The sequence below is a fragment of the Stomoxys calcitrans genome, chromosome 1, assembly GCF_963082655.1.
Source record: "Stomoxys calcitrans chromosome 1, idStoCalc2.1, whole genome shotgun sequence".
Lineage (NCBI taxonomy): Eukaryota > Metazoa > Arthropoda > Insecta > Diptera > Muscidae > Stomoxys > Stomoxys calcitrans.
In genome coordinates, this window is record NC_081552.1 from 84,199,131 (window position 1) to 84,224,989 (window position 25,859).

At 38.1% G+C, this 25,859-nt stretch overlaps 1 protein-coding gene across 2 annotated transcripts; it reads right to left on the reverse strand.

The window, feature by feature from the left end:
* Positions 1–3,781: 3,781 nt before the first annotated feature.
* Positions 3,782–24,574, reverse strand: LOC131994210 (uncharacterized). 2 transcript variants are annotated; one of them, XR_009396536.1, is made up of 4 exons: positions 24,384–24,574; positions 24,198–24,330; positions 13,218–13,276; positions 3,782–4,065 (listed from the first exon to the last, which is right to left on the reverse strand). XR_009396536.1 is itself a non-coding variant. In XM_059360739.1 (3 exons), the coding sequence occupies exons 2-3, from the start codon at positions 24,328–24,330 to the stop codon at positions 3,794–3,796; spliced, it is 405 nt and encodes a 134-aa protein (XP_059216722.1). In that variant the 5' UTR covers positions 24,384–24,574; the 3' UTR covers positions 3,782–3,793. The 2 variants fall into 2 exon arrangements, 1 of the variants encoding a protein (XP_059216722.1); XM_059360739.1 differs by lacking the exon at positions 13,218–13,276.
* Between the last annotated feature and the right edge of the window lie 1,285 nt (positions 24,575–25,859).

Genomic DNA, 25,859 nt, shown 5'->3' on the forward strand with positions numbered 1-25,859 from the left:
ATCGGTTCATAACCTTATATAGCTGTCATATACCGATTGGAATGAAATTTTGCACGACGTGTTTTGTTATGATATCCAACAACTGTGCCAAGTATGGTTCAAATCGGTTCATAACCTTATATAGCTGTCATATAAACAGATCTGGGGACTTGACTTCTTGAGCTTCTAAAGGGCGCAATTCCTATCTGATTTGGCTGAAATTTCGCAAGACGTTTTTATACCCTCCACCATAAGATGGGGGGTATACTAATTTCGTCATTCTGATTGTAACTACTCGAAATATTCGTCTGAGACCCCATAAAGTATATATATTCTTGATCGTCGTGAAATTTTATGTCGATCTAGCCATGTCCGTCCGTCTGTCCGTCAGTCCGTCCGTCCGTCCGTCCGTCCGTCCTTCCGTCCGTCCGTCCGTCCGTCAGTCCGTCCGTCCGTCCGTCCGTCTGTCTGTCGAAAGCACGCTAACTTCCGAAGGAGTAAAGCTAGCCGCTTGAAATTTTGCACAAATACTTCTTATTAGTGTAGGTCGGTTGGTATTGTAAATGGGCCATATCGGTCCATGTTTTGATATAGCTGCCATATAAACCGATCTTGGGTCTTGACTTCTTGAGCCTCTAGAGTGCGCAATTCTTATCCGATTTGAATGAATTTTGGCACGATGTGTTTTGTTATGATATCCAACAACTGTGCCAAGTATGGTTCAAATCGGTACATAACCTGATATAGCTGCCATATAAACCGATCTTGGGTCTTGACTTCTTGAGCCTCTAGAGTGTGCAATTCTTATCCGATTGGAACGATATTTTGCACGACGTGTTTTGTTATGATATTCAACAACTTTGCCACGTATGGTTCAAATCGGTCCATAACCTTATATAGCTGTCATATAAACCGATCTTGGGTCTTGACTTCTTGAGCCTCTAGAGTGCGCAATTCTTATCCGATTTGAATGAATTTTGGCACGACGTGTTTTGTTATTATGTCCAACAACTGTGTTAAGTATGGTTCAAATCCGTCCATAACCTGATATAGCTGCCATATACACCGATCTGGGGTCTTGACTTCTTGAGCCTCTAGAGTGCGCAATTCTTATCCGATTGGAATGAAATTTTGCACGACGTGTTTTGTTATTATGTCCAAAAACTGTGCCAAGTGTGGTTCAAATCGGTCCATAACCTTATATAGCTGTCATATAAACCGATCTTGGGTCTTGACTTCTTGAGCCTCTAGAGGGCGCAATTCTTATCCAATTTGAATGAATTTTGGCACGTAGTATTTTGTTATGATATCCAACAACTGTGCCAAATATGGTTTAAATCGGTTCATAACCTGATATAGCTGCCACATAAACCGATCTGGGATCTTGACTTCTTGAGCCTCTAGAGGTCGCAATTATTATCCGATTTGCCTGAAATTTTGTACGACGGATTCTCTCATGACCAATAACATACGTGTTTATTATGGTCTGAATCGGTTTATAGCCTGATATAGCTCCCATATAAATCGATCTCTCTATTTTACTTCTTGAGCCCACAAAGGGCGCAATTCTTATTCGAATTGGCTGACATTTTACACAGGTCTCCAAGATATAATTTAATTGTGGTCCAAACCGGACCATATCTTTATATCGCTCTAATAGCAGAGCAAATCTTTGCTTATATCCTTTTTTTGCCTAAGAAGAGATGCCGGGAAAAGAACTCGACATATGCGATCCATGGTGGAGGGTATATAAGATTCGGCCCTGCCGAACTTAGCACGCTTTTACTTGTTTATTGTTACTTTCAACAACTATGTCAAATAAAGTACAAGTCGGTTCATAACCTGATTTAGCTGCCATATAAACCGGTCTTGGGTCTTGACTTCTTGAGCCTTTAGAGGGCGCAATTCTTATCCAATTTGCCTGAAATTTTGTACGACGGATTCTCTCATGACCATTAATATATGTGTTTATTATGGTCTGAATCGGTCTATAACCCGATACAGCTCACATATAAATCGATCTTTCTATTTTACTTCTTGACCCCACAAAGAGCGCAATTCTTATTCGAATTGGCTGACATTTTACACAGGTCTCCAACATAAATATAATTTAATTGTAGTCCAAACCAGACCATATCTTGATATCGCTCTAATAGCAGAGCAAATCTTTTCTTATATCCTTTTTTTTTTGCCTAAGAAGAGATGCCGGGAAAAGAACTCGACAAATGTGATCCATAGTGGAGATTCGGCCCAGCCGAACTTAGCACGCTTTTACTTGTTTAACATTGTTCTTAGTAACTTTGTCCATATTATTTTTTCCATCACTGTATATTGGGAAAAATTTCGAATTGATTAAGTTTTTATACCCTCCACCATAAGATGGGGGGTATACTAATTTCGTCATTCTGTTTGTAACTACTCGAAATATTCGTCTGAGACCCCATAAAGTATATATATTCTTGATCGTCGCGACATTTTATGTCGATCTAACCATGTCCGTCCGTCCGTCCGTCTGTCTGTCTGTCGAAAGCACGCTAATTCCGAAGGAGTAAAGCTAGCCGCTTGAAATTTTGCACAAATACTTCTTATTAGTGTAGGTCGGTTGGTATTGTAAATGGGCCATATCGGTCCATGTTTTGATATAGCTGCCATATAAACCGATCCTGGGTCTTGACTTCTTGAGCCTCTAGAGTGCGCAATTCTTATCCGATTGGAATGAAATTTTGCACGGCGTGTTTTGTTATGATATTCAACAACTTTGCCAAGTATGGTTCAAATCGGTCCATAACCTGATATAGCTGTCATATAAACCGATCTTGGGTCTTGAATTCTTGAGCCTCTAGAGTGCGCAATTCTTATCCGATTGGAATGAAATTTTGCACGACGTGTTTTGTTATGATATCCAACAACTGTGCCAAGTATGGCTCAAATCGATCCATAACCTGATATAGCTGCCATATAAACCGATCTTGGATCTTGACTTCTTGAGCCTCTAGAGGTCGCAATTATTGTCCGATGTACCTGAAATTATGTACTACGGATCCTCTCATGACCATCAACATACGTGTTTATTATGATCTGAATCGGTCTATAGCCCGATAAAGCGTGCTAAGTTCGGCCGGGCTGAATCTTACATACCCTCCGCCATGGATCGCATTCGCCGAGTTCTTCTCCCGGCATCTCTTCTTAGGCAAAAAAGGACATAAGAAAAGATTTGCTCTGCTATAAATATATTATTACATGTTGGAGACCTGTGTAAAATGTAAGCTAATTCGAATAAGAATTGTGCCCTTTGGGGGCTCAAGAAGTAAAATAGAGAGATCGATTTATATGGGAGCTTTATCGGGCTATAGACCGATTCAGATCATAATAAACACGTATGTTGATGGTCATGAGAGGATCCGTAGTACATAATTTTAGGTACATCGGACAATAATTGCGACCTCTAGAGGCTCAAGAAGTCAAGATCCAAGATCGGTTTATATGGCAGCTATATCAGGTTATGGATCGATATGACCCATTTACAATACCAACCGACCTACACTAATAAGAAGTATTTGTGCAAAATTTCAAGCGGCTAGCTTTACTCCTTCGGAAGTTAGCGTGCTTTCGACAGACAGACAGACGGACGGACGGACGGACATGGTTAGATCGACATAAAATGTCGCGACGATCAAGAATATATATACTTTATGGGGTCTCAGACTAATATTTCGAGTAGTTACAAACAGAATGACGAAATTAGTATACCCCCCATCTTATGGTGGAGGGTATAAAAATTACAATATAGTATATATATTAATGGGTTTAATGGCTATGGTCTACGAGCCGATATTTCCTTTAATTTTGATTTTCTTATTTTTTCAGTACATTTATCCTCTTTGTCTTCTTTTCTGCAGTTTGAAATGCAGGCTTTGAGCTGCTGTGGTGTTCTCTCTTGAAGTGATGGATACTTTCTTATAGCGTATAAACATTCGCTTGTGCTTGGTAGTTTTTCCAGCAGCAAAATGTCGCCAAATTGGGAAAATACAGCATCTTTATCGCTTACAGTCCACCTACGCCTTTTGGTCTTGCCATAAGGTGAAGCTGAAATTAGAATAAAAACAGTTAGTTTACAATGCAAATGTGAAAAATTAATGTGTAAATATTAGGATGATGACTTTTTTACAACCTAATTTTCCTTCATCATATTTGGATGATTTTTTTTTTAAGATTATATAAAATCTTACATATAAGGTGATTCGATAAAAAAATTTCACGCCCACATTGATTTTAAAATTTTTATTTCTCCATTATGGGCATTTTTTTGAATCACTCTAAGCACTTATATAATTTATATATTACACAAGTTTTAGAGCAACATTACATAGGATCATCAAACACACCAGCCAGATAAACATTAACGTTGTCATTGGAGATGATGATGTTAGTGGGAAGTTGTTCTTGTTGCGGCAGGTGTTGTATGTCTTGTCTTGCATAACTTTGATCGCACGCTCACAGCAGAGTGAAACAGGCTGTTATCTCCGGCACTGTTTAACCTCAACTTATCCTCCATTCCACCCCCTCCAGACGGCATAGAGATCGTATCATATGCGAACGATTGTATGATCATGGCATCAGGACGATATGTTGAAAGTCTACCTCAACGAACTTGCCTCATATATCGCTGCAAGATATCTGACACCAAATCTTCGGACACATTGGTCACTACAAATACGCGTGAGGAGAATCCCGAGCTGACTGTGATTGTCGATGAAGAAATGATTCCGACTATCAAGTGTCCCAGAATACTTGGGACACTTGACAATACTTGGGACACATTTGACAGCTGTTACACATTCTCCCCACATGCCACAGCAATTTGCGTTAAAGTCAAAAGTAGAAACAAAGTCCTAAAATCACTTGGGGTGCAGACAAAGAAACCTTGTTGACCACGTACAAAGCAATTGGCCGGTCTGTGGTAAGCCAATGTGGTCTCGTCAGCTCTGTGATACGCTTTGAAATAATATTCTCATCTGTCAGAATGTCGCCCTCCGAACTGCTACGGGCTGTCTCCTAAATTCTCATGGGGACCACCTCCATCCGGAGACAAAGATCCTACCCGTGCGAAACCATAACTACATTCTGTCTAAGCAATAACTTTTGGGTTGTTATCGCCGAGACCATCCAAATAATCATCTTGTGGATAGCTATCCACCGCCCAGAAGCCTTAAGGTAGATTCACATGATTTAGAGCGTGAGGTTCAGCGCTACAAGAGAGAACCTACAGAACAACCGGCATATTAAGCGGGTCTAGACAATATTCATGAAGACCCGGTATCAGATGCGGTAAATAGCTACCTGGTGAATGTAGTCCTTGGAAACAGCCGCCTCCCATTGCACTCGAAGAAATTGACCACCGCCAGCAAGCCAGAGTAGTTCTGGCTCAATTAAGTTCGTGCAGATGAAGCTGCCCCAATTCCTACAGAGGGATTGATGCCGACGTGCAAGATGTATGTCCCGATTGTAACCAGGGACCGCACGATACACGTCACCTGTTCAACTGCCCAGCCAGACCCACTCGATCAGACCCAGATCCCCCTGGACGCACCCCATCTTAGTCGGAGAGTTCCTGGATCTTGACACTCAACAGAATCAAGCAGACGAAAGATAGAACACAACAAACTGCTACAACAACAATAACTGGTTGTTTCAGGAAATGTTGATTGGAGATTTGTCTTTTTTCATTGGGTCTTCAAGCATTTGAGAGCTTTTGGCAATAGATAATTTTCAAAACTTTTAAAGGGGTACAATTGACTACTCAACCAATGATCAGTCCATGATTAAGATATGAACGAACAGATTTTACGCAACTTATTCAGGCATCAGAATACGCAAAAAGAGCTGGAATGGCACGAGAGTTCCGTGTATAGCAGATATATGATATCTGCTTTAACTTTACAAAAGAGGTCTCAATCCTCCCAGCGAAGTGACGGAAGACACGAATGAGGTGGAAAAGAATCTTTAATGCATCTATTCAGCCCACTGTTTCTTTAATATCAGTTTTCTCATTTCTTAAGGTTGCTTTCAATTAACCATAAGTGCTCGATGTTTGGTGTACCCCATAGACATACGTTGCCTCCATCAGGATTTATGGCCTTTATGATGTAATGAGGGTTTAGTTTCTTGTTTGGCATGCATGGTAAAAAAATACATTCGGCGCGCTCTTAACAAAAAAATTGACCCTCAGTGTACTTTAAAGGCTAAAAATCGTTTTGAAGGCAACAATGGTGTTAGGGCGCTTTTTCATGGAATTTTTTGGTTTCTAAACGGAAGAATACTCGAAGAATGGATAACCATTTTCATAGAGATGTATCGGAAAATGTAATAAAAGCATTTGTGGTTCACAACATACCAACTTCATTCGTTATTATGGATGATAATGCTCCAAAACATACCTCCAGGGGCGTTAAACACAGCTTTTTCTAATAAAAATTTAGATTTATTGGTCTGATCCTCTTGGATCACCATAGTCAAACCCGATCACCGTTGTCAAACCCATTAAAAAACTATCGTATGCTTTGGGGAGGAGAACTAGTTGAAATTCGTATGAGTTATTCCAAAATGTACAAGAACTTTGATTAAATGTATCCCAAGTTCACTAAAAAATCAGTTGCGAAACTTCCCCCAAGTTAAAGAGCAATACTTATAAGAAAGGGTTACCAGACAAGTTATTAGCGTTAACTGGGCTCTAAGAACCTTAATAACAACCCGAAGAACCAAATTAGGTTACTTAAAACATGAAAAACATAAGTGTCCCGAATAAGACGTCCATGCAAAAATTGGATGGAATATTTCCTTGTCTTTTTATATAAATCAGCAACTTTTTTGCCCAAAGTCTTTTATATACACATTTTCCTGATCAGGATTTATGGGATTACTAACGAAAAATTATGTTTTCATCATTTAATTTCAACGAAAAGTAAATTTTCCAAAATTAAAAAGGGTATCCCCAATTATTTGGCCACCACTGTATAATCGAATTAAAATGAGATACCTTCACTGAATTGATTTCACTGGACTTTCGTGAAAGTTATAGGACTTAACACATATTTTGTTTTAGATTTGTATGATCTAAAAAATTTAAATTTTTTCATAAAAATAATTGCAAAGTTGTTTGTGCGTGGGCTTTTTTAATAATTAAGTGGAATAAACTTTATTTTAGTCATTTATGGACAAAAGTTTATTCATTCGTGCAAGAGAAAATAATTTTGAAAAAAAGTAAAAAAGTCATCACACTAGTAAATATATATAATACTGTGAGCTTTATTACCAAAATTTTGTTTATAAAATCATTAAAGGAAACATAAATCTTTTTATTTCACTACACAGCGTTACAACATACTTAATCCTTATACCCAGAGAGTGGATGTTAAAGATTGGTTAAACTTTGCTAAGATACAAAAATATTTTTTTAAAGGGTGATTTTTCAACTATTATCTTTTTGGCAACACTGGTTTATAGAGCTCACGCAAGTTTCGTGTTTTGTTTCGCTGTCAATCATCTACAGTTTGGTCTACAGTGTAACCATAAATTATCTTACAAACGAATTATTGAATTTTATTATCAACATGCGTGTTCGCGAAAAATTTTTCAGCGACGAAGCTCATTTTTGGCCCAATGCGTACGTAAGTAAATAGAATTGTCGATTTTGGAGTGAAGATCAGCCAAAAGCATTGCAAGAGTTACCAATGCATTAAAAAAAGTCACAGTTTTGTGTGGTTTGTGGGATGGTGGCATCATTGGACCGTACTTCTTCAAAGATGATGCGAATCGTAACGTAACTGTGAATGGTGAGCGCAACCGTGAGATGATGTCCAACTTTCTTTTGCCCAAAATGCAGGAGCTTGACTTGCATGACATGTGGTTTCAACAAGACGGTGCCACATTCCACACAGCACGCGTATTGAGAGGCGAGTGCGGTGAACATTTTATTTCACGCTCGGGAGCGGTCAATTGGCCTCCTTGATCGTGCGATTTAACGCCTTTAGAATATTTTTTGTGGGGCTATGTTAAAGCTCAAATCTATACAGACAAGCCAGCTTCAAGTGACGCATTGAGAGACAACATTGATGCTTTATGCGTGAGATTCCGGCCGAAATGTTGGAAAGAGTATGTCAAAATTGGACCAAGGGGATGGACTATTTTAAGTGCAATCACGGTCAACATTTGCATGAAATAATCTTTAAACATTAAATTGTATGAACCGTACTGTCGATTCAAATAAAGATTTCATGCGTTTTTCTTAATTTTATGTGCCTTTTTATACCCACCACCGAAGGATGGGGGTATATTCATTTTGTCATTCCGTTTGCAACACATCGAAATATCCATTTCCGACCCTATAAAGTATATATATTCTTGATCAGCGTGAAAATCTAAGACGATCTAGACATGTCCGTCCGTCTGTCAGTCTGTCTGTTGAAATCACGCTACAGCCTTTAAAAATAGAGATATTGAGCTGAAATTTTGCACAGATTCTTGTTTTGTCCATAAGCAGGTTAAGTTCGAAGATGGGCTATATCGGACTATATCTTGATATAGCCCCCATATAGACCGATCCGCCGATTTGGGGTCTTAGGCCCATAAAAGCCACATTTATTATCCGATTTTGCTGAAATTTGGGACGGTGGGTTGTGTTAGGCCCCTCGACATCTTTCGTCAATTTGGCTCAGATCGGTCCAGATTTGGATATAGCTGCCATATAGACCGATCCTCAGATTTAGGGTCTTAGGCCCATAAAAGCCAGATTTTATAACCGATTTGAATGAAAATTGACACAGTGAGTTGTGTTAGGCCCTTCAACATTCTTCGTCAATTTGGCCCAGATCGGTCCAGATTTGGATATAGCTGCCATATAGACCGATCCTCCAATTTATGGTCTTAGGGCCATAAAAGCCACATTTATAATCCGATTTCGCTGAAATTTGGGACAGTAAGTTGCGTTGAGCCCTTCGATATCCTTCGTCAATTTGGCTCAGATCGGTACAAATTTGGATATAGCTGCCATATACACCGATCCTCCGATTTATGGTCTTAGGCCCATAAAAGCCACATTTATTATCCGATTTTGCTAAAATTGCGGAGAGTGAGTTGCGTTGAGTCCTTTGACATCCTTCGTCAATTTGGCCCAGATCGGTCCAAATTTGGATATAGCTGCCATATAGACCGATCCTCCGATTTATGGTCTTAGGCCCATAAAAGCCACATTTATTATCCGATTTTGCTGAAATTTGGGACAGTGAGTTGCGTTGAGCCCTTCAACATCCTTCGTCAATTTGGCACAGATCGGTCCAAATTTGGATATAGCTGCCATATAGACCGATCCTCCGATTTATCGTCTTAGGCCCATAAAAGCCACATTTATTATCCGATTTTGCTGAAATTTAGGACAGTGAGTTGCCTTAGGCCCTTCGACATCTTTCTTCTATTTGGCCCTGATCGGTTCAGATTTTTATATAGCTGTCATATAGACCGATCTCTCGATTTAAGGTTTTGGGCCCATAAAAAGCGCATTTATTATCCGATGTCGCCGAAATTTGGGACAATGACTTGTGTTGGGCCCTTCGATATTTGTCTTCGATTTGGATCAGATCGGTCCAGATTTGGATATAGCTGCCATATAGACCGATCTCTCGGTTGAACAATGACTTGTACTTATAAGCATTTGGTCTAAATCGGATGATATCTATAGAGCTGCTATGTGGCATAAGGTATGCATTTTTCACTGGATTTTGACGAAATGTGGTTCACATATATACCCGAGGTGGTGGGTATCCAAAGTTCGGCCCGGCCGAACTTAACGCCTTCTTACTTGTTTAAATTGTTCCTATAGCTCTTAAAAAATCACCCTTTAATTTTACTTACTACTTCTCCTTTTTTTCTTTGGCTCATAATCCTCTCCACTAGATTCTGCATCTGAAAAGACGATTTTTCCTTCGTCTGACTGGATGTGATGTTCTTCCCCAGAATCCCAACGTTCTTCGACTTCTCTCTCGCTCCCACCTCTTTCAACGTTATCGATGGGATGTTCTTCGTCAGATTCCGAACGTTCTTCGGGTTCGTTTCCAACATCATCGCCAATATTGTTGCTAAAATATCTATTAACACCATCGATAAGTCCTACGCCATTATCAATTGTATCGCCCATAGCAGCCATAAGAATTTTGGAAACACAGTATATTTCTGCAGCTGGCACTTGCTGACGATAATGGGTTTTGTGGACATCTTTATGATGGCGCATGAAATTCGCAAGTTTATCCACAGATGCATCCTCTGCGTTTATAACAGACATGTATGTAGCAATATGTTTCCGAAGTTTTGTGCCTCTTAAGCTCTCCGGAACATCGGCTCCACACTGCTCAGCATAATTTTTTAAAAGCGCACAAGCTCTAAAATATTTTTTAGAGGTTTTAGAAGCAGAAGGATTACTAAAAACATATTTGCTTTCACTCTCATTTACACCAGCCTTTGACCGAAGTTTTAATATAGTGTCTAGAGCCTCTACGCATAATGGGTCCAACAAAATTGGAACCGTGCGCGATAGTTTGCCTCTTAATTCTATCCTGACATATTTTTAAGTATGTCTTAAGGCTTCCCTAGAAATAGTTTCCAACAAATCATGTTCCATGTTGTGCGTTACTGACTGTCTGTTTCTATAATTAGAAATTTTTCTTTTGGTTTCACCGGCTCGTCGTCTATTAAATGTTTGTATAAGGCCTTTACCAACTCTATCCATGATTCCAATGAAAATTTCTCCGTTAATGTATCCAATTGGACTTTTATTATGTTTCTTAAAAACGTGTACAACTTTTTTATGTCTGTTTTTTCCGGCAATATCACCTTTTTATCCCGTTTAATATTGGCTTGGTCTTCTAATGCTCTTTTGTGGATTGTTGTTGGAGCTTCTTCTTCCCACAAAAAAAGGAAGTCATCTACATTTGTTTATCTACTTCTGATTGAACTTTAATCCATTCTGATCTTTGTTTCTTTGCACATTTCTTAAGGAGTGATGAAAGTGAAATTGCTACCTGTGCATGTTGGTACCATTGTAAATCCTTGTTCCAGCTTGCTACTTTGCGTACGGCTTTAACACAATTATCGTATTGTTGTGGTTTAAAGACGTCTTTAAGCTCCGTGATACTTTTGTTAATTTTTTTTTTCATTTGCAAGTAGCCGTAATTGTGCCCTAACCATATCATAATTGTGTGAATCTGTGTATTCATCAGTGTATTTTCTGTTAATTGGTTTCCAAATTTTATAATTAATTCATCATAGACCAGAGTTCTATAAATTTTAACATTCCGTAGAATAGGCAAAACTTTAGTTTTGATTTTATCGTTTGCTAGTGGGTGCACATATTGTGTCAACTTCCTACTTTCAACTAATGAGGTTCTATTTTTTGTTTCCGTATTGTCTCCACATATTAAACTATGACCTCTTATGGAACTTTTGTCATAAAATCCTTGACAGTATTTACAACATGCAAAATTATCTGGCTTTTTATTTAATTTTATTTGTTGATTGCGACGAGTTATTAAAATTCCTGTATTCAAAGTAGATTTGGTGTTGTGCAAAAAATCCCCCCTCTTTCTTAATTCTTCAATAATTTGTAGGCGTTACAGCCTTTTTTTTGGCAACTTTAATGCAATTTTAACTTGTTTTTCATTTTTATGCTTTAAAAAAAGGTGTCGTGCATATTTCGTTTGGAGAGTCTTACAAAACAAACAGAAATGCTTTTTTCTTTGATTTGAATGTGGAACAGTTTTGGTATTAATATTTAAATTGTCCTTAATAACAGGCGACTTATCTTTTAAAGAGGTCTGAATTGAGTTTAATGTTATTTGAATTGAAATTTCTGCTACGTATTCAGACGACGTCGATTCTAAAACAGTCGGATCCTCAACGGAATCTTTGGCCCCAGACATGATGGTAGATGTTAAAGTTGTTTCATTTATACTATTTTGCTGGTTTAGAATAACAAAAGTAGAGTTTTCGTTCTTTGAATTTGGGATATTTTCGTTTGAGTCAGGAGAAAAATATGGAAGTGATTCCGGAACCTTATTGGATAAGTTTTTTATTGCAACTTCGGTAGATTCTTGCATTTCCTTTTTTTTTTTTGTTGTTATTAGATTTTTTGTGGTATTTAGAGTACATGGCAGGGGTGTTCTCCGACATGGAATTTCCTGATGAAATTAGCGACGATTCATGCTCAAATGCAGGGGTGTCGTTCAAAATAGAATTTGGCGATGAAATTTTCGACGATTTCGGTTCAAAAACAAATGTGACCTCTGCAGAAGTATTTTGTGACGTTTTTTGCTCGGTGGCGCAGGTGGCTTCCAAAACGGAATTAGGCGATAAAATTTGAGACGATTTATTTTTAATAGGTGGGGTGTCCCCCACTATAGAAGTTCGCGATGAATTTTGTAAAATACTGTTTCCAATGACAAGGGTGTCATTTAAAATGGAATTTGGCGATGCAAACTGCGACGATTTAAAATCAATAGCAAAGTTGTCCTCCATAATGGAATTTTGCGACGAATTTTGTACATTGACTGGTGAATAATGCATGTTGATATTTTAATATTTTCTACCACAATTTAATTTTCTGTATTATTTCTACTATAAGGGTTGGTCTTTTCGTTAGTCTTTTGACATGAATAACTGCCAAACTACAAGGTGAGCCAGAAAAACCTACTTATTTTAATTCTTTGTGAGATTTCAATATTCCAATTTTTTTTATGCGGTCTGGAAAAATTGTGTAAATAGCGAACCCATTGCGCATACACTAATTAAGTCTGGTTTTGAAATTCGTGTCCAACTCACCACTCAGATAAACAAGTTGCTCTGGCTCATCCTGTACATACAAAAAATATTAGAAATGAAGGTGTGAAAAAATAGGTATAAGTCCTACTGTAATATGATGGCAGAATTTTGTTGAATTATCATATTTTATTGAAGTTTTTTTTGCAACTGCTCCGAAAGTTGAACAGAATACCCTCTTTAAATTGTAAAATTTTAATACCGGAATTCACAAAATTTAATGTAGACTTGAAAAAGGTTTATTTGACAGATTTTTTTCATAGAGCTATCAACTAAACCTAGTTTGAGGTTTCATTAGTTTTTGTGAATAAGGCCGTAATACTCTTACAGGCATGTAATAGAAGAAAATATTAACATTTTCATTTCATAAAACTTACCGTCACACGATTTTAAATTTAGTTAATTTTTCCCCGTTTAATCAAAACATTTCGATAATCTGAAATTAAATACAAATGTAAACCCCAAAATAGAAATCAGGAAACCACATAAGAAAAGCTATAATAGGACATTAAGAGTGAATTGATTTACAGTTTTTTTATACCCACCACCGAAGGATGGGGGTATATTCATTTCGTTTGCAACAAATCTAAATATCTATTTCCGACCCTCTATAAATTCTTGATCACCGTAAAAATCTAAGACGATCTAGCCATGCCCGTCCGTCTGTCTGTTCAAATCACGCTACAGTTTCTAAAAAAAGAGATATTGAGCTGAAACTTTCTATGACAACTACATCTACTAGACCCATGTAGATGTAGTTGTACTAGAAAGTTGTAGTTGTCATATGGCAACTACATCTAAATATGGTCCAATTTTACTCATTCATGTACTTAACCAGCGTATGGGCAAAATATAAATATGTGCCAATTCCATTCTATCGATATTCCAATTTTTGAAGCCTGACAGACAGCCAGACACCCGAAATCGCTAGAATGTTACGACGATCCAGAATATACAGTTATGTGCAAAAAAATAAAAACAGCGGATAGGCGGACAAACAATGAGAACTAGGATCGATGGTTTATACCATTTTTAATGGATGTAGATTGCAAAAACAGTTTCCGTTACGAATATATCAAACTTGTACTGGTATTTCACAAGAAAGCACTATAGCTACAAAAGTCCATTTTGAGATTGTGCAAAATATTAGGGATAGTAAGGCACTTCGTTTAAAAATGTGGAAAATTCATAAAAAGATGTTACTCAAATGCTGTTATTTCTTCATTAAAATATAAAAAACAAGTAAAAGCGTGCTAAGTTCCGCCGGGCCGAATCTTATATAATCATCTAATCTTCTAACAAGTAAAAGCGTGCTAAGTTCGGCCGGGCCGAATCTTATATACCCTCCACCATGGATCGCATTTGTCGAGTTCTTTTCCCGGCATCTCTTCTTAAGCAAAAAAGGATATAAGAAAAGATTTCCTCTGCTATTAGAGCGATATCAAGATATGGTCCGGGTTGGACCACAATTAAATAAGAATATGAATTGCACCCTTTGGGGGCTCAAGAAAATAGAGAGATCGATTTATATGGGAGCTATATCGGGCTATAGACCGATTGAGATCATAATAAACACGTATGTTGGTGGTCATGAGAGGATCCGTAGCACAACATTTCAGGCAAATCGGATAATAATTGCGACCTCTAGAGGCTCAAGAAATCAAGATCCCAGATCGGTTTATATGGCAGCTATATCAGGTTATGAACCGATTTAAATCTTATTTGACACAATTATTGAAAGTAAGAATAAAATACTTCATGAAAAATGTCTGCCAAATCGGATAAGAATTGCGTACTCTAGAGGCTCAAGAAGTCAAGACCCAAGATTGGTTTATATGACAGCTATATCAGGTTATGGACCGATGTGAACCATACTCGGCACAGTTGTTGGATATCATAACAAAACACTTCGTGCAAAAGTGCATTCAAATGGGATAAGAATTGCGCCCTCTAGATGCTCAAGAATTCAAGACCCAAGATCGGTTTATATGACAGCTTTATCGGGTTATGGAACGATTTGAACCGTACTAGGTGCAGTTATTGGATATCATAACAAAACACGTAGTGCAAAATGTCGTTCCAATCGGATAAGAATTGCGCACTCTAGAGGCTCAAGAAGTCAAGACCCATGATCGGTTTATATGGCAGCTATATCAGGTTATGGACCGATTTGAACCATACATGGCACAGTTGTTGGATATTAAAACAAAACACGTCGTGCAAAATTTCATTCCAGTCGGATAAGAATTGCGCACTCTAGAGGCTCAAGAAGTCAAGACCCAAGGTCGGTTTATATGGCAGCTATATCAAAACATCGACCGATATGACCCATTTACAATACCAACCGACCTACACTAATAAGAAGTATTTGTGCAAAATTTCAAGCGGCTAGCTTAACTCCTTCGAAAGTTAGCGTGCTTTCGACAGACAGACGGATGGACATGGCTAGGTCGACATAAAATGTAGCGACGATCAGGAATATATATACTTTATGGGGTCTCAGACGAATATTTCGATTAGTTACAAACTGAATGACGAAATTAGTATACCCCACATCTTATGGTGGAGGGTATGAAAATACTTCGAAAAACTTTAATTCTTAAAATTATGTCTATATTGTCAAAACAGATATTTCAACAAATGTTTATACATTCAATATAGTCAAATATGATATTTTCATCTGGTTAAAAAAAAATGGCGCAATATTCTTTGCTCTGAAAACTAAAATGCATTTTTAATAGCCCAAATAGGGGATGAGATCATGTAATTAAACCTATTTTATTTGCCACAGTGGATAAGAGCCTTAAGCACACGTCTTAATAGAGACAATCTTGTTATAGAAGAAATAAAATATCTGTTCTGTCTCCAAATCTAAATTCTATTGAAAATTTTTGGAATCGTTAAGTTAATAAAAAACTGTTAGAAAACACTTTGGGTGCATTTGTTATTCAAAACTTGCCTTCCTTTTCTAATTTTGCAGTTTTCCATTTGAAAACCAGAAGTGTTCTATTATTTTGAATACGTTAAATTTGGATATTATGCTTTGAATGACTAGCAAATAAAGCCAATAGCACATGTCTAACATTTGGTAAAAGAAATTATTTTTACAGTCTACATGTATTAACTAGTATGGAAGGGCAAAAGTCGGCGGTGCCGACCGTATAATACCCTACACCTACCCTATAACTACCATGCGGGAATGCAAATTTTGCTCATGAACATTCCACTAAGGAACAGGGGCAAACTTTTTACCTATCAATGTCCGATTCAAGTTTAAGCTCGATGATTAGGGCCCTCCTTTTTATAGCCGAGTCCGAAAGGCGTTCCGCAGTGCGACACCTCTTTGGAGAGAAGTTTAACATGGCATATTACCTCACAAATGTTTCCAGTACTATGTGGGAGCTATATCGAATTCTGAAACAATTTTGATAGACCTCGGCGGATGTTTTAAAATGGGTTATTTGACAATCCGTATGAAATTTCAAGCAAATATGTGCAAACTGTAATAACTACGGTTGACAAATGTCAGCATTATTGCAAATTACCCAAAATCTGACGAAAATATATATGGGAGCTATATCTAAATCTGAACCGATTTCGAGCAAACTCAGATATTGTGGTAGTCGTTGCGGTAAGCGTTGTGTAAAATGTTGGCAAGGTTGGTCAATAAATACGCTTACAGTGCTCTGGGAGTGAAAATGGGGCACTTTATTGCAATATTTTTCAAAACCGGACGAACTTATATATGGAAGCTATATCTAAATCGGAAACGATTTCCATAAAATTCACCAGTAATGTCGAGAGTGAAGAAAATCCTTCCTGCCAAATTTCGAGAGAATCGGTTAACAACTATCCATTTTATTGCATTATTACTTCAAATCGGACGAACGTATATATGGGAGCTATATCCAAATCTGAATCGATTTTTTCCAATTTCAATAGGCTTCGTCTCTAGGCCGAAGAACATGCATGTATCATTTTTATACCCTCCACCATAAGATGGGGGTATACTAATTTCGTCATTCTGATTGTAACTACTCGAAATATTCGTCTGAGACCCCATAAAGTATATATATTCTTGATCGTCGTGAAATTTTATGTCGATCTAGCCATGTCCGTCCGTCTGTCCGTCCGTCCGTCTGTCCGTCCGTCCGTCCGTCCGTCCGTCTGTCTGTCGAAAGCACGCTAACTTCCGAAGGAGTAAAGCTAGCCGCTTGAAATTTTGCACAAATACTTCTTATTAGTGTAGGTCGGTTGGTATTGTAAATGGGCCATATCGGTCCATGTTTTGATATAGCTGCCATATAAACCGATCTTGGGTCTTGCCTTCTTGAGCCTCTAGAAGGCGCAATTCTTATCCGATTGGAATGAAATTTTGCACGACGTGTTTCGTTATTATATTCAACAACTGTGCCAAGTATGGTTCAAATCGGTTCATAACCTTATATAGCTGTCATATAAACCGATCTTGGGTCTTGACTTCTTGACCCTCTAGAGGGCGCAATTCCTATCCGATTTGAATGAATTTTGGCACGTAGTATTTTGTTATGATATCCAACAACTGTGCCAAATATGGTTCAAAGCGGTTCATAACCTGATATAGCTGTCATATAAACAGATCTGGGGACTCGACTTCTTGAGCTTCTTGAGGGCGCAGTTCCTATCCGATTTGGCTGAAATTTCGCAAGACGTTTTTTATTGTTACTTTCAACAACTATGTCAAATAAAGTACAAGTCGGTTCATAACCTGATATAGGTGCCATATAAACCGATCTGGGATCTTGACTTCTTGAGCCTCTAGAGGTCGCAATTATTATCCGATTTGCCTGAAATTTTGTACGACGGATTCTTTCATGACCATCAACATACGTGTTTATTATGGTCTGAATCGGTCCATAGCCCGATGCAGCTCCCATATAAATGCATCTCTCTATTTTACTTTTTGAGCTCACAAAGAGCGCAATTCTTATTCGAATTGGCTGACATTTTATACAGGTCTCCAACATATAATTTAATTGTGGTCCAAACCGGACCATATCTTGATATCGCTCTAATAGCAGAGCAAATCTCTCCTTATATCCTGTTTTGCCTAAGAAGAGATGCCGGGAAAAGAACTCGACAAATGCGATCCATGGTGGAGGGTTTACTTGTTAGAAGATTAGATGCAAACTGCGACCTATACATTCATTGTACACAAATTAACATGGACAGAGGTTAATTTATAACACATACTGGGTGTTACAAACAATTACAATAAGTTTTAATACCCTACCCATCCTTCGTTGATGCGTATAAAAAGGTGTTTATCAATTTATACAGGCCTGTTCCGGTTTACGAAGACACAAAACGAAAGATTTTGTTTGCGTTATTTCTTGCAAACCTTGCCACATTTAAAGCTTACTTGAAACAAATTTGTATCCAGTAGGAGGAACCTCAGGTGATTTGAAACCATACAAGTGTAAGGTTTTGAAAATAAATGCAAAACAATTTGTTAAACCCCCTCCTATCTACGCTTATGATGATAGGTATATCCAAACATTTGGCCGGTTTGGCCCATTTACAACCCCAACCGACCTACACTAATAATAGTTTTAAGTATTTGTGCAAAATTTCAAGCTCCTACACTCAAAAATTTCTGATAATAGCAAACACTGTCTGCTGAATATAAGTAGTTAATTCTGCTTCTGCAATTTTAAAGCAGCAGGCTGACTTCTGAAAAGTCTGTTGTTTGCTGAAAATGACTGGTGCTTCATTATGAGCGATGTTAGCAGAAACAAGTAAAAGCGTGCTAAGTTCGGCCGGGCCGAATCTTATATACCCTCCACCATGGATCGCATTTGTCGAGTTCTTTTCCCGGCATCTCTTCTTAGGCAAAAAAAAAGGATATAAGAAAAGATTTGCTCTGCTATTAGAGCGATATCAAGATATGGTCCGGTTTGGACCACAATTAAATTATATGTTGGAGACCTGTGTAAAATGTCATCCAATTCGAATAAGATTTGCGCCCTTTGGGGGCTCAAGAAGTAAAATAGAGAGATCGATTTATATGGGACCTGTATCGGCCTATAGACCGATTCAGACCATAATAAACACGTATGTTAATGGTCATGAGAGAATCCGTCGTACAAAATTTCAGGCAAATCGGATAATAATTGCGACCTCTAGAGGCTCAAGAAGTCGAGATCCCAGATCGGTTTATATGGCAGCTATATCAGGTTATAAACCGACTTGTACTTTATTTGACATAGTTGTTAAAAGTAACAATAAACAAGTAAAAGCGTGCTAAGTTCGGCCGGGCCGAATTTTATATACCCTCCACCATGGATCGCATTTGTCGAGTTCTTTTCCCGGCATCTCTTCTTAGGCAAAAAAGGATATAAGAAAAGAGTTGCTCTGCTATTAAAACGATATCAAAATATGGTCCGGTTCGGACCACAATTAAATTATATGTTGGAGACCTGTGTAAAATTTCAGCCAATTCGTAAAAGAAATGCGCCCATTGGGGCTCACGAAGTAAAATAGAGAGAACGATTTACATGGGATCTTTATCAGTCTATAGACAAATTCAGACCATAATAAACACATTTGTTGATGGTCATGAGAGGATCCATCGTACAAAATTTCAGGCATATCGGATAATAATTGCGACCTCTAGGGGTAAAGAAGTCAAGATCCCAGATCGGTTTATATGGTAGCTATATCAGGTTATGAACCGATTTGAACCTTATTTGACACAGTTGTTGAAAGTAAAAATAAAATACGTCATGCAAAATTTTAGCCAAATCGGATAGGAATTGCGCCCTCTAGAAGCTCAAGAAGTCAAATCCCCAGATCTGTTTATATGACAGCAATATCAGGTTATGGACCGACCAACCATACTTGGCACAGTTGTTGGATATCATAACGAAATACTTCGTGCAAAAATTCATTCAAATCGGATAAGAATTGCGCACTCTAGAGGCTCAAGAAGTCAAGACCCAAGATCGGTTTATATGGCAGCTATATCAGGTTATGAACCGATTTGAACCATACTTAGCACAGTTGTTGGATATAATAACAAAACACGTCGTGCAAAAATTCATTCTGATCGGATAAGAATTGCGCACGCTAGAGGCTCAAGAAGTCAAGACCCAAGATCGGTTTATATGGGAGCTATATCAAAACATCGACCGATATGACCCATTTACAATACCAACCGACCTACACTAATAAGAAGTATTTGTGCAAAATTTCAAGCGGCTAGCTTTACTCCTTCGGAAGTTAGCGTGCTTTCGACAGAGAGACGGACGGACGGACGGACTGACAGACGGACGGACGGACGGATGGACGGACAGACGGACGGACATGGCTAGATCGACATAAAATGTCGCGACGATCAAGAATATATATACTTTATGGGGTCTCAGACGAATATTTCGAGTAGTTACAAACAGAATGACGAAATTAGTATACCCCCCCTCCGTCCGTCCGTCCGTCTGTCTGTCGAAAGCACGCTAACTTCCGAAGGAGTAAAGATAGCCGCTTGAAATTTTGCACAAATACTTCTTATTAGTGTAGGTCGGTTGGTATTGTAAATGGGCCATATCGGTCGATGTTTTGATATAGCTGCCATATAAACCGATCTTGGGTCTTGACTTCTTGAGCCTCTAGAGTGCGCAATTCTTATCCGATTGGAATAAAATTTTGCACAACGTGTTTTGTTATAATATCCAATAACTGTGCCAAGTATGGTTCAAATTGGTTTATAAACTGATATAGCTGCCATATAAACCGACCTTGGGTCTTGACTTCTTGAGCCTCTAGCGTGCGCAATTCTTATCCGATCAGAATGAATTTTTGCATGAAGTATTTCGTTATGATATCCAACAACTGTGCCAAGTATGGTTGAAATCGGTTCATAACCTGATATAGCTGTCATATAAACAGATCTGGGGATTTGACTTCTTGAGCTTCTAGAGGGCGCATTTCCTATCCGATTTGGCTGAAATTTTGCATGACGTATTTTATTTTTACTTTCAACAACTGTGTCAAATAAGGTTCAAATCGGTTCATAACCTGATATAGCTGCCATATAAACCGATCTGGGATCTTGACTTCTTGACCCCTAGAGGTCGCAATTATTATCCCATATGCCTGAAATTTGTACGACGGATCCTCTCATGACCATCAACAAACGTGTTTATTATGGTCTGAATCGGTCTATAACCCGATTCAGATCCCATATAAATCGTTCTCTCTATTTTACTTCGTGAGCCCCAATGGGCGCAATTCTTATACGAATTGGCTGAAATTTTACACAGGTCTCCAACATATAATTTAATTGTGGTCCGAACCGGACCATATCTTGATATCGTTTTAATATCAGAGCAATTTTTTTCTTATATCCTTTTTTGTCTAAAAAGAGATGCCGGGAAAAGAACTCGACAAATGCGATCCATGGTGGAGGGTATATAAGATTCGGCCCGGCCGAACTTAGCACGCTTTTACTTGTTTTTCTTTAAATTTAGATACGAAAGGCCATGCCAGTCAAAAATGCGAGTGAGCTCAACCACATTTCGAAAATTATACCAATAGATGTGATGTCATGTGAACAAAGAATCTGTTGATCAGGTAGCTTTTTTACAGTAATATTTCACGAATTAACAAGTAAAAAGGCGTTAAGTTCGGCCGGGCCAAACTTTGGATACCCACCACCTCGGGTATATATTTAACCACCTTTCATCAAATTTGGGTGAAAATTGCATACCTTATGTTCCATAGCAGTTATATCGAGATATGTTCCGATTTGGACCAAATACTAATAGATACAAGTCATTGTTCAATTGTATATAACAAAAATATTGGTCTTTTTAGTATCTATATCTAAAAAAAAACCAATCTGAACCATATACAACATGGATGTCGAAAAGCCTAACATAAGTCAATGTGTCAAATTTCAGTTAAATCGGATTATAAATGCGCCTTTTTTGGGGCCAAGACTTTAAATCGAGATATCGGTCTGTATGGCAGCTATATGTTTATCTTGATCGATCTAGACCAAATTACAGAAATATTTGAAGAGGCTTAGCTTAACATTCTGTCCCAAATTTCGGCAACATTGGACAATAAATACGCCTCTTGTGTGCCCAAAACATTAAATCGAGAGATCGGTACATATGGCAGCTATATCCATATCTGGACCGATCTAAGGCAAATTGACGAAGGATGTCGAAGGGCCTAACACAACTCACTATCCCAAATTGCGGCGACATCGGACAATAAATGCGCTTTTTATGGCCCTAAAACCTAAAACCGAAAGATCGGTCTATATGGCAGCTATATCCAAATCTGAACCGATCTGTGCCATAATACAGAAGTATGTCAAGGGGCATAACTTAACTCACTGTCCCAAATTTCGGCGACGTCGGACAATAAATGCGTCTTTTATGGGCCTAAGACCCTAAATCGGAGGATCGGTCTATATGGCAGCTATATCCAAATCTGGACCGATCTGAGCCAAATTGACGAAGGATGTCGAAAGGCCTAACGCAACTCACTGTCCCAAATTTCAGCAAAATCGGATAATAAATGTGGCTTTTATGGGCATAAGACCCTAAATCGGCGGATCGTTCTATATGGCAGTTTTATTTAAATCTTGACCGATCTGAGCCAAATTGACGAAGGATGTCGAAGGGTCTAACACAACTCACTGTCTCAAATTTCAGCAAAATCGGATAATAAATGTGGCTTTTATTGACCTAAGACCCTAAATCGGAGGATCGGTGTATATGGCAGCTATATCCAAATCTGGACCGATCTGGGGCAAATTGACGAACGATTTCGAAGGACCTAACACAACTCATTGTCCAAAATTTCAGCAAAATCAGATAATAAATGTGGCTTTTATTGGCCTAAGACCCTAAATCGGCGGATCGGCCTTATGGACAAACAAGTAAAAGCGTGCTAAGTTCGGCCGGGCCGAATCTTATATACCCACCACCATGGATCGCATTTGTCGAGTTCTTTTCCCGGCATCTCTTCTTAGGCAAAAAAAGGATATAAGAAAAGATTTGCTCTGCTATTAGAGCGATATCAAGATATGGTCCGGTTTGGACCACAATTAAATTATATGTTGGAGACCTGTGTAAAACGTCAGCCAATTCGAATAAGAATTGCGCCCTTTGTGGGCTCAAGAAGTAAAATAGAGAGGAGCTGTATCGGGCTATATACCGATTCAGACCATAATAAACACGTATGTTAGTGGTCATGAGAGAATCCGTCGTACAAAATTTCAGGCAAATCGGATAATAATTGCGACCTCTAGAGCCTCAAGAACTCAAGATCCCAGATCGGTTTACATGGGAGCTATATCAGGTTATGAACCGATTTGAACCATATTTAGCACAGTTGTTGGATATCATAACAAAATACTACGAGCCAAAATTCATTCAAATTGGATAAGAATTGCACCCTCTAGAGGCTCAAGAAGTCAAGACCCAAGATCGGTTTATATGACAGCTATATAAGGTTATAGACCGATTTGAACCATACTTAGCACAGTTGTTGGATATCGTAACAAAACACGTGGTGCAAAATTTCATTCCAATCGGATAAGAATTGCGCACTCTAAAGGCTCAAGAAGTCAAAACCCCAGATCGGTGTGTATGGCAACTATATCAGGATATGGACCGATTTGAACCATACTTGGCAAAGTTGTTGGATATCATAACAAAACACGTCGTGCAAAATTTCATCCCAATCGGATAAGAATTGCGCACTCTAGAGGCTCAAGAAGTCAAGACCCAAGATCGGTTTATATGGCAGCTATATCAAAACATGGACCGATATGGCCCATTTACAATACCAACCGACCTACACTAATAAGAAGTATTTATACAAAATTTTAAGCGGCTAGCTTTACTCCTTCGGAAGTTAGCGTGCTTTCGACAGACAGACGGACGGACGGACGGACAGACGGACGGACATGGCTAGATCGGCATAAAATTTCACGACGATCAAGAATATATATACTTTATGGGGTCTCAGACGAATATTTCGAGTAGTTACAATCAGAATGACGAAATTAGTATACCCCCCATCTTATGGTGGAGGGTATAAAAAAGAATCTGTGCAAAGTTTCAGCTCAATATCTCTATTTTTGAAGACTGTAGCGTGATTTTAACAGACAGACGGACATACGGACGGTCTAGATCGTCGTAGACTTTTTGGCTGATCAAGAATATATATACTTTATAGGGTCGGAAATGGATATTTCGATGTGTTGCACACGGAATGACAAAATGAATATACACCCATCCATCGCTGGTGGGTATAAAAACATCTCTTTCAACAAAATTTCTAAAAAAATTTAGGCTTACCGCTTTTGGCTATTACGAAAGCCAACGCCTGAGTGCCTTTCTCTCTGTAGAGAGCTGTGTAGCGTCCATTCCACTGTAACTTCTTGGACTCGAAAATCTGCATACTTTCTACAATCCGCACGAGGGAATACATCTACCAAGAAAATAAAATTGTAAATAGAGCACCAGAATTTACATTTAACTTACCTTTTTCTCTGCAACTTTACGTCAACCGCAACTTCCAATTTAAAAAAATAGTAGCAAACCACAGCCTTCAAAAATGTTCTTTCACCAAATAAAAAGAATCAGTAAATGGATTTTTAGTCCAAAGGCGGACAAATACACACACTATTAACACATTTGAGTCCGTGGACAAGAACATATATGTATACGTATATGTACATATTCTCATGAAGTTGGAAATATTACGCACACTAGCACTTGTGCCCAACACTTTTTAGAAGAACCGTTATGATGCAGCGATTATCAAATAAACTGATAATCGATGACTATTTTTAAGTAAAAAATAATCGAAAATACGTTCAAGCATTTCAGCATACCACGCATGATAAAGCAACTTCTTATCAGCCGGAAGATTTTTCGGTATTTAGGCAAGTTTACATGGCACATCATGAAGCGTGGTCATTGTAAAGCTGAGTTTACATGGCACATCATGATCGTACTCATATTTTGTACGTGATGACTATAGGATTCACTGAATAATGTTGAGTTTACATGGCACATGTGATGTATGATCATTGTAATAATATTGGTGAAGACAAAGACGTATTCGTCACATGTACACATAACCAACAGTCAACAGCAGAAAAATCAAAATCATTTGAGTTTTTTCTATGAATGACGTCTATCGATTACCGTTTCCAAAGAAATGTGTCACCATTATTTGACAGGTATTGAAAAACATGTTCTGTGACAAATAAGGTTAAGAAATGAGAAATAAAGTATGGAAAATTAAATAAAATCAAAGTAAAGATAATATCGTTGTACCGTTTTAAGCTGAGTATTCTGTTCAGCTTTTCAGGAGGAATGCTGTCAAAAGAAAAGTAGTACTCTGCTTATAGCGAGGAAAATGGCAAAAAACTACTACAGTGGCAACACTTAAAACTATTGCCGGCGTCATTTTTGTTTGTTTTATTGGTTTCAGTGGTTTCTTTTTTTTATTTATGTGGGAAAAGTATATAAAATTGAGAAAACAATAAGTGCAGATAAAGAAACGTGTTTTGTTATGGAAACAAAATCATTGAATTGCTGGCAAACTTCGCTCGCGAAGCAATTGAAAAAGTCAGCGGCTATTCCGAAAGAAGAATAGAATACCAACCCTTAGACAAAAACTGTAACCAACACGTACACGCGATCAATACGATCATGATGTGCCATGTAAACTCTGCTTAAGGTCAAGCTATCAACCGACTTCCTATTTTTTTTTTTTTTTTTTTAATTTTTGGCAGTTTTTTAAGTTTGGCAGCTTTGCGCATGTCATCTTGTTCTCTTTTTACATTCATTTTAAATTTACGTTTTCTCCTATTTGATGACATTTTCAATCGGCAGGTTTGACATCCTTAATCCACTATCCGCTATATGTTTTCGCAAGTGACCTAACCTGTGTTGACCACAGCTTTTGCCAAAAACGATACATCGATTTTTTATTATCCATGATTTTAT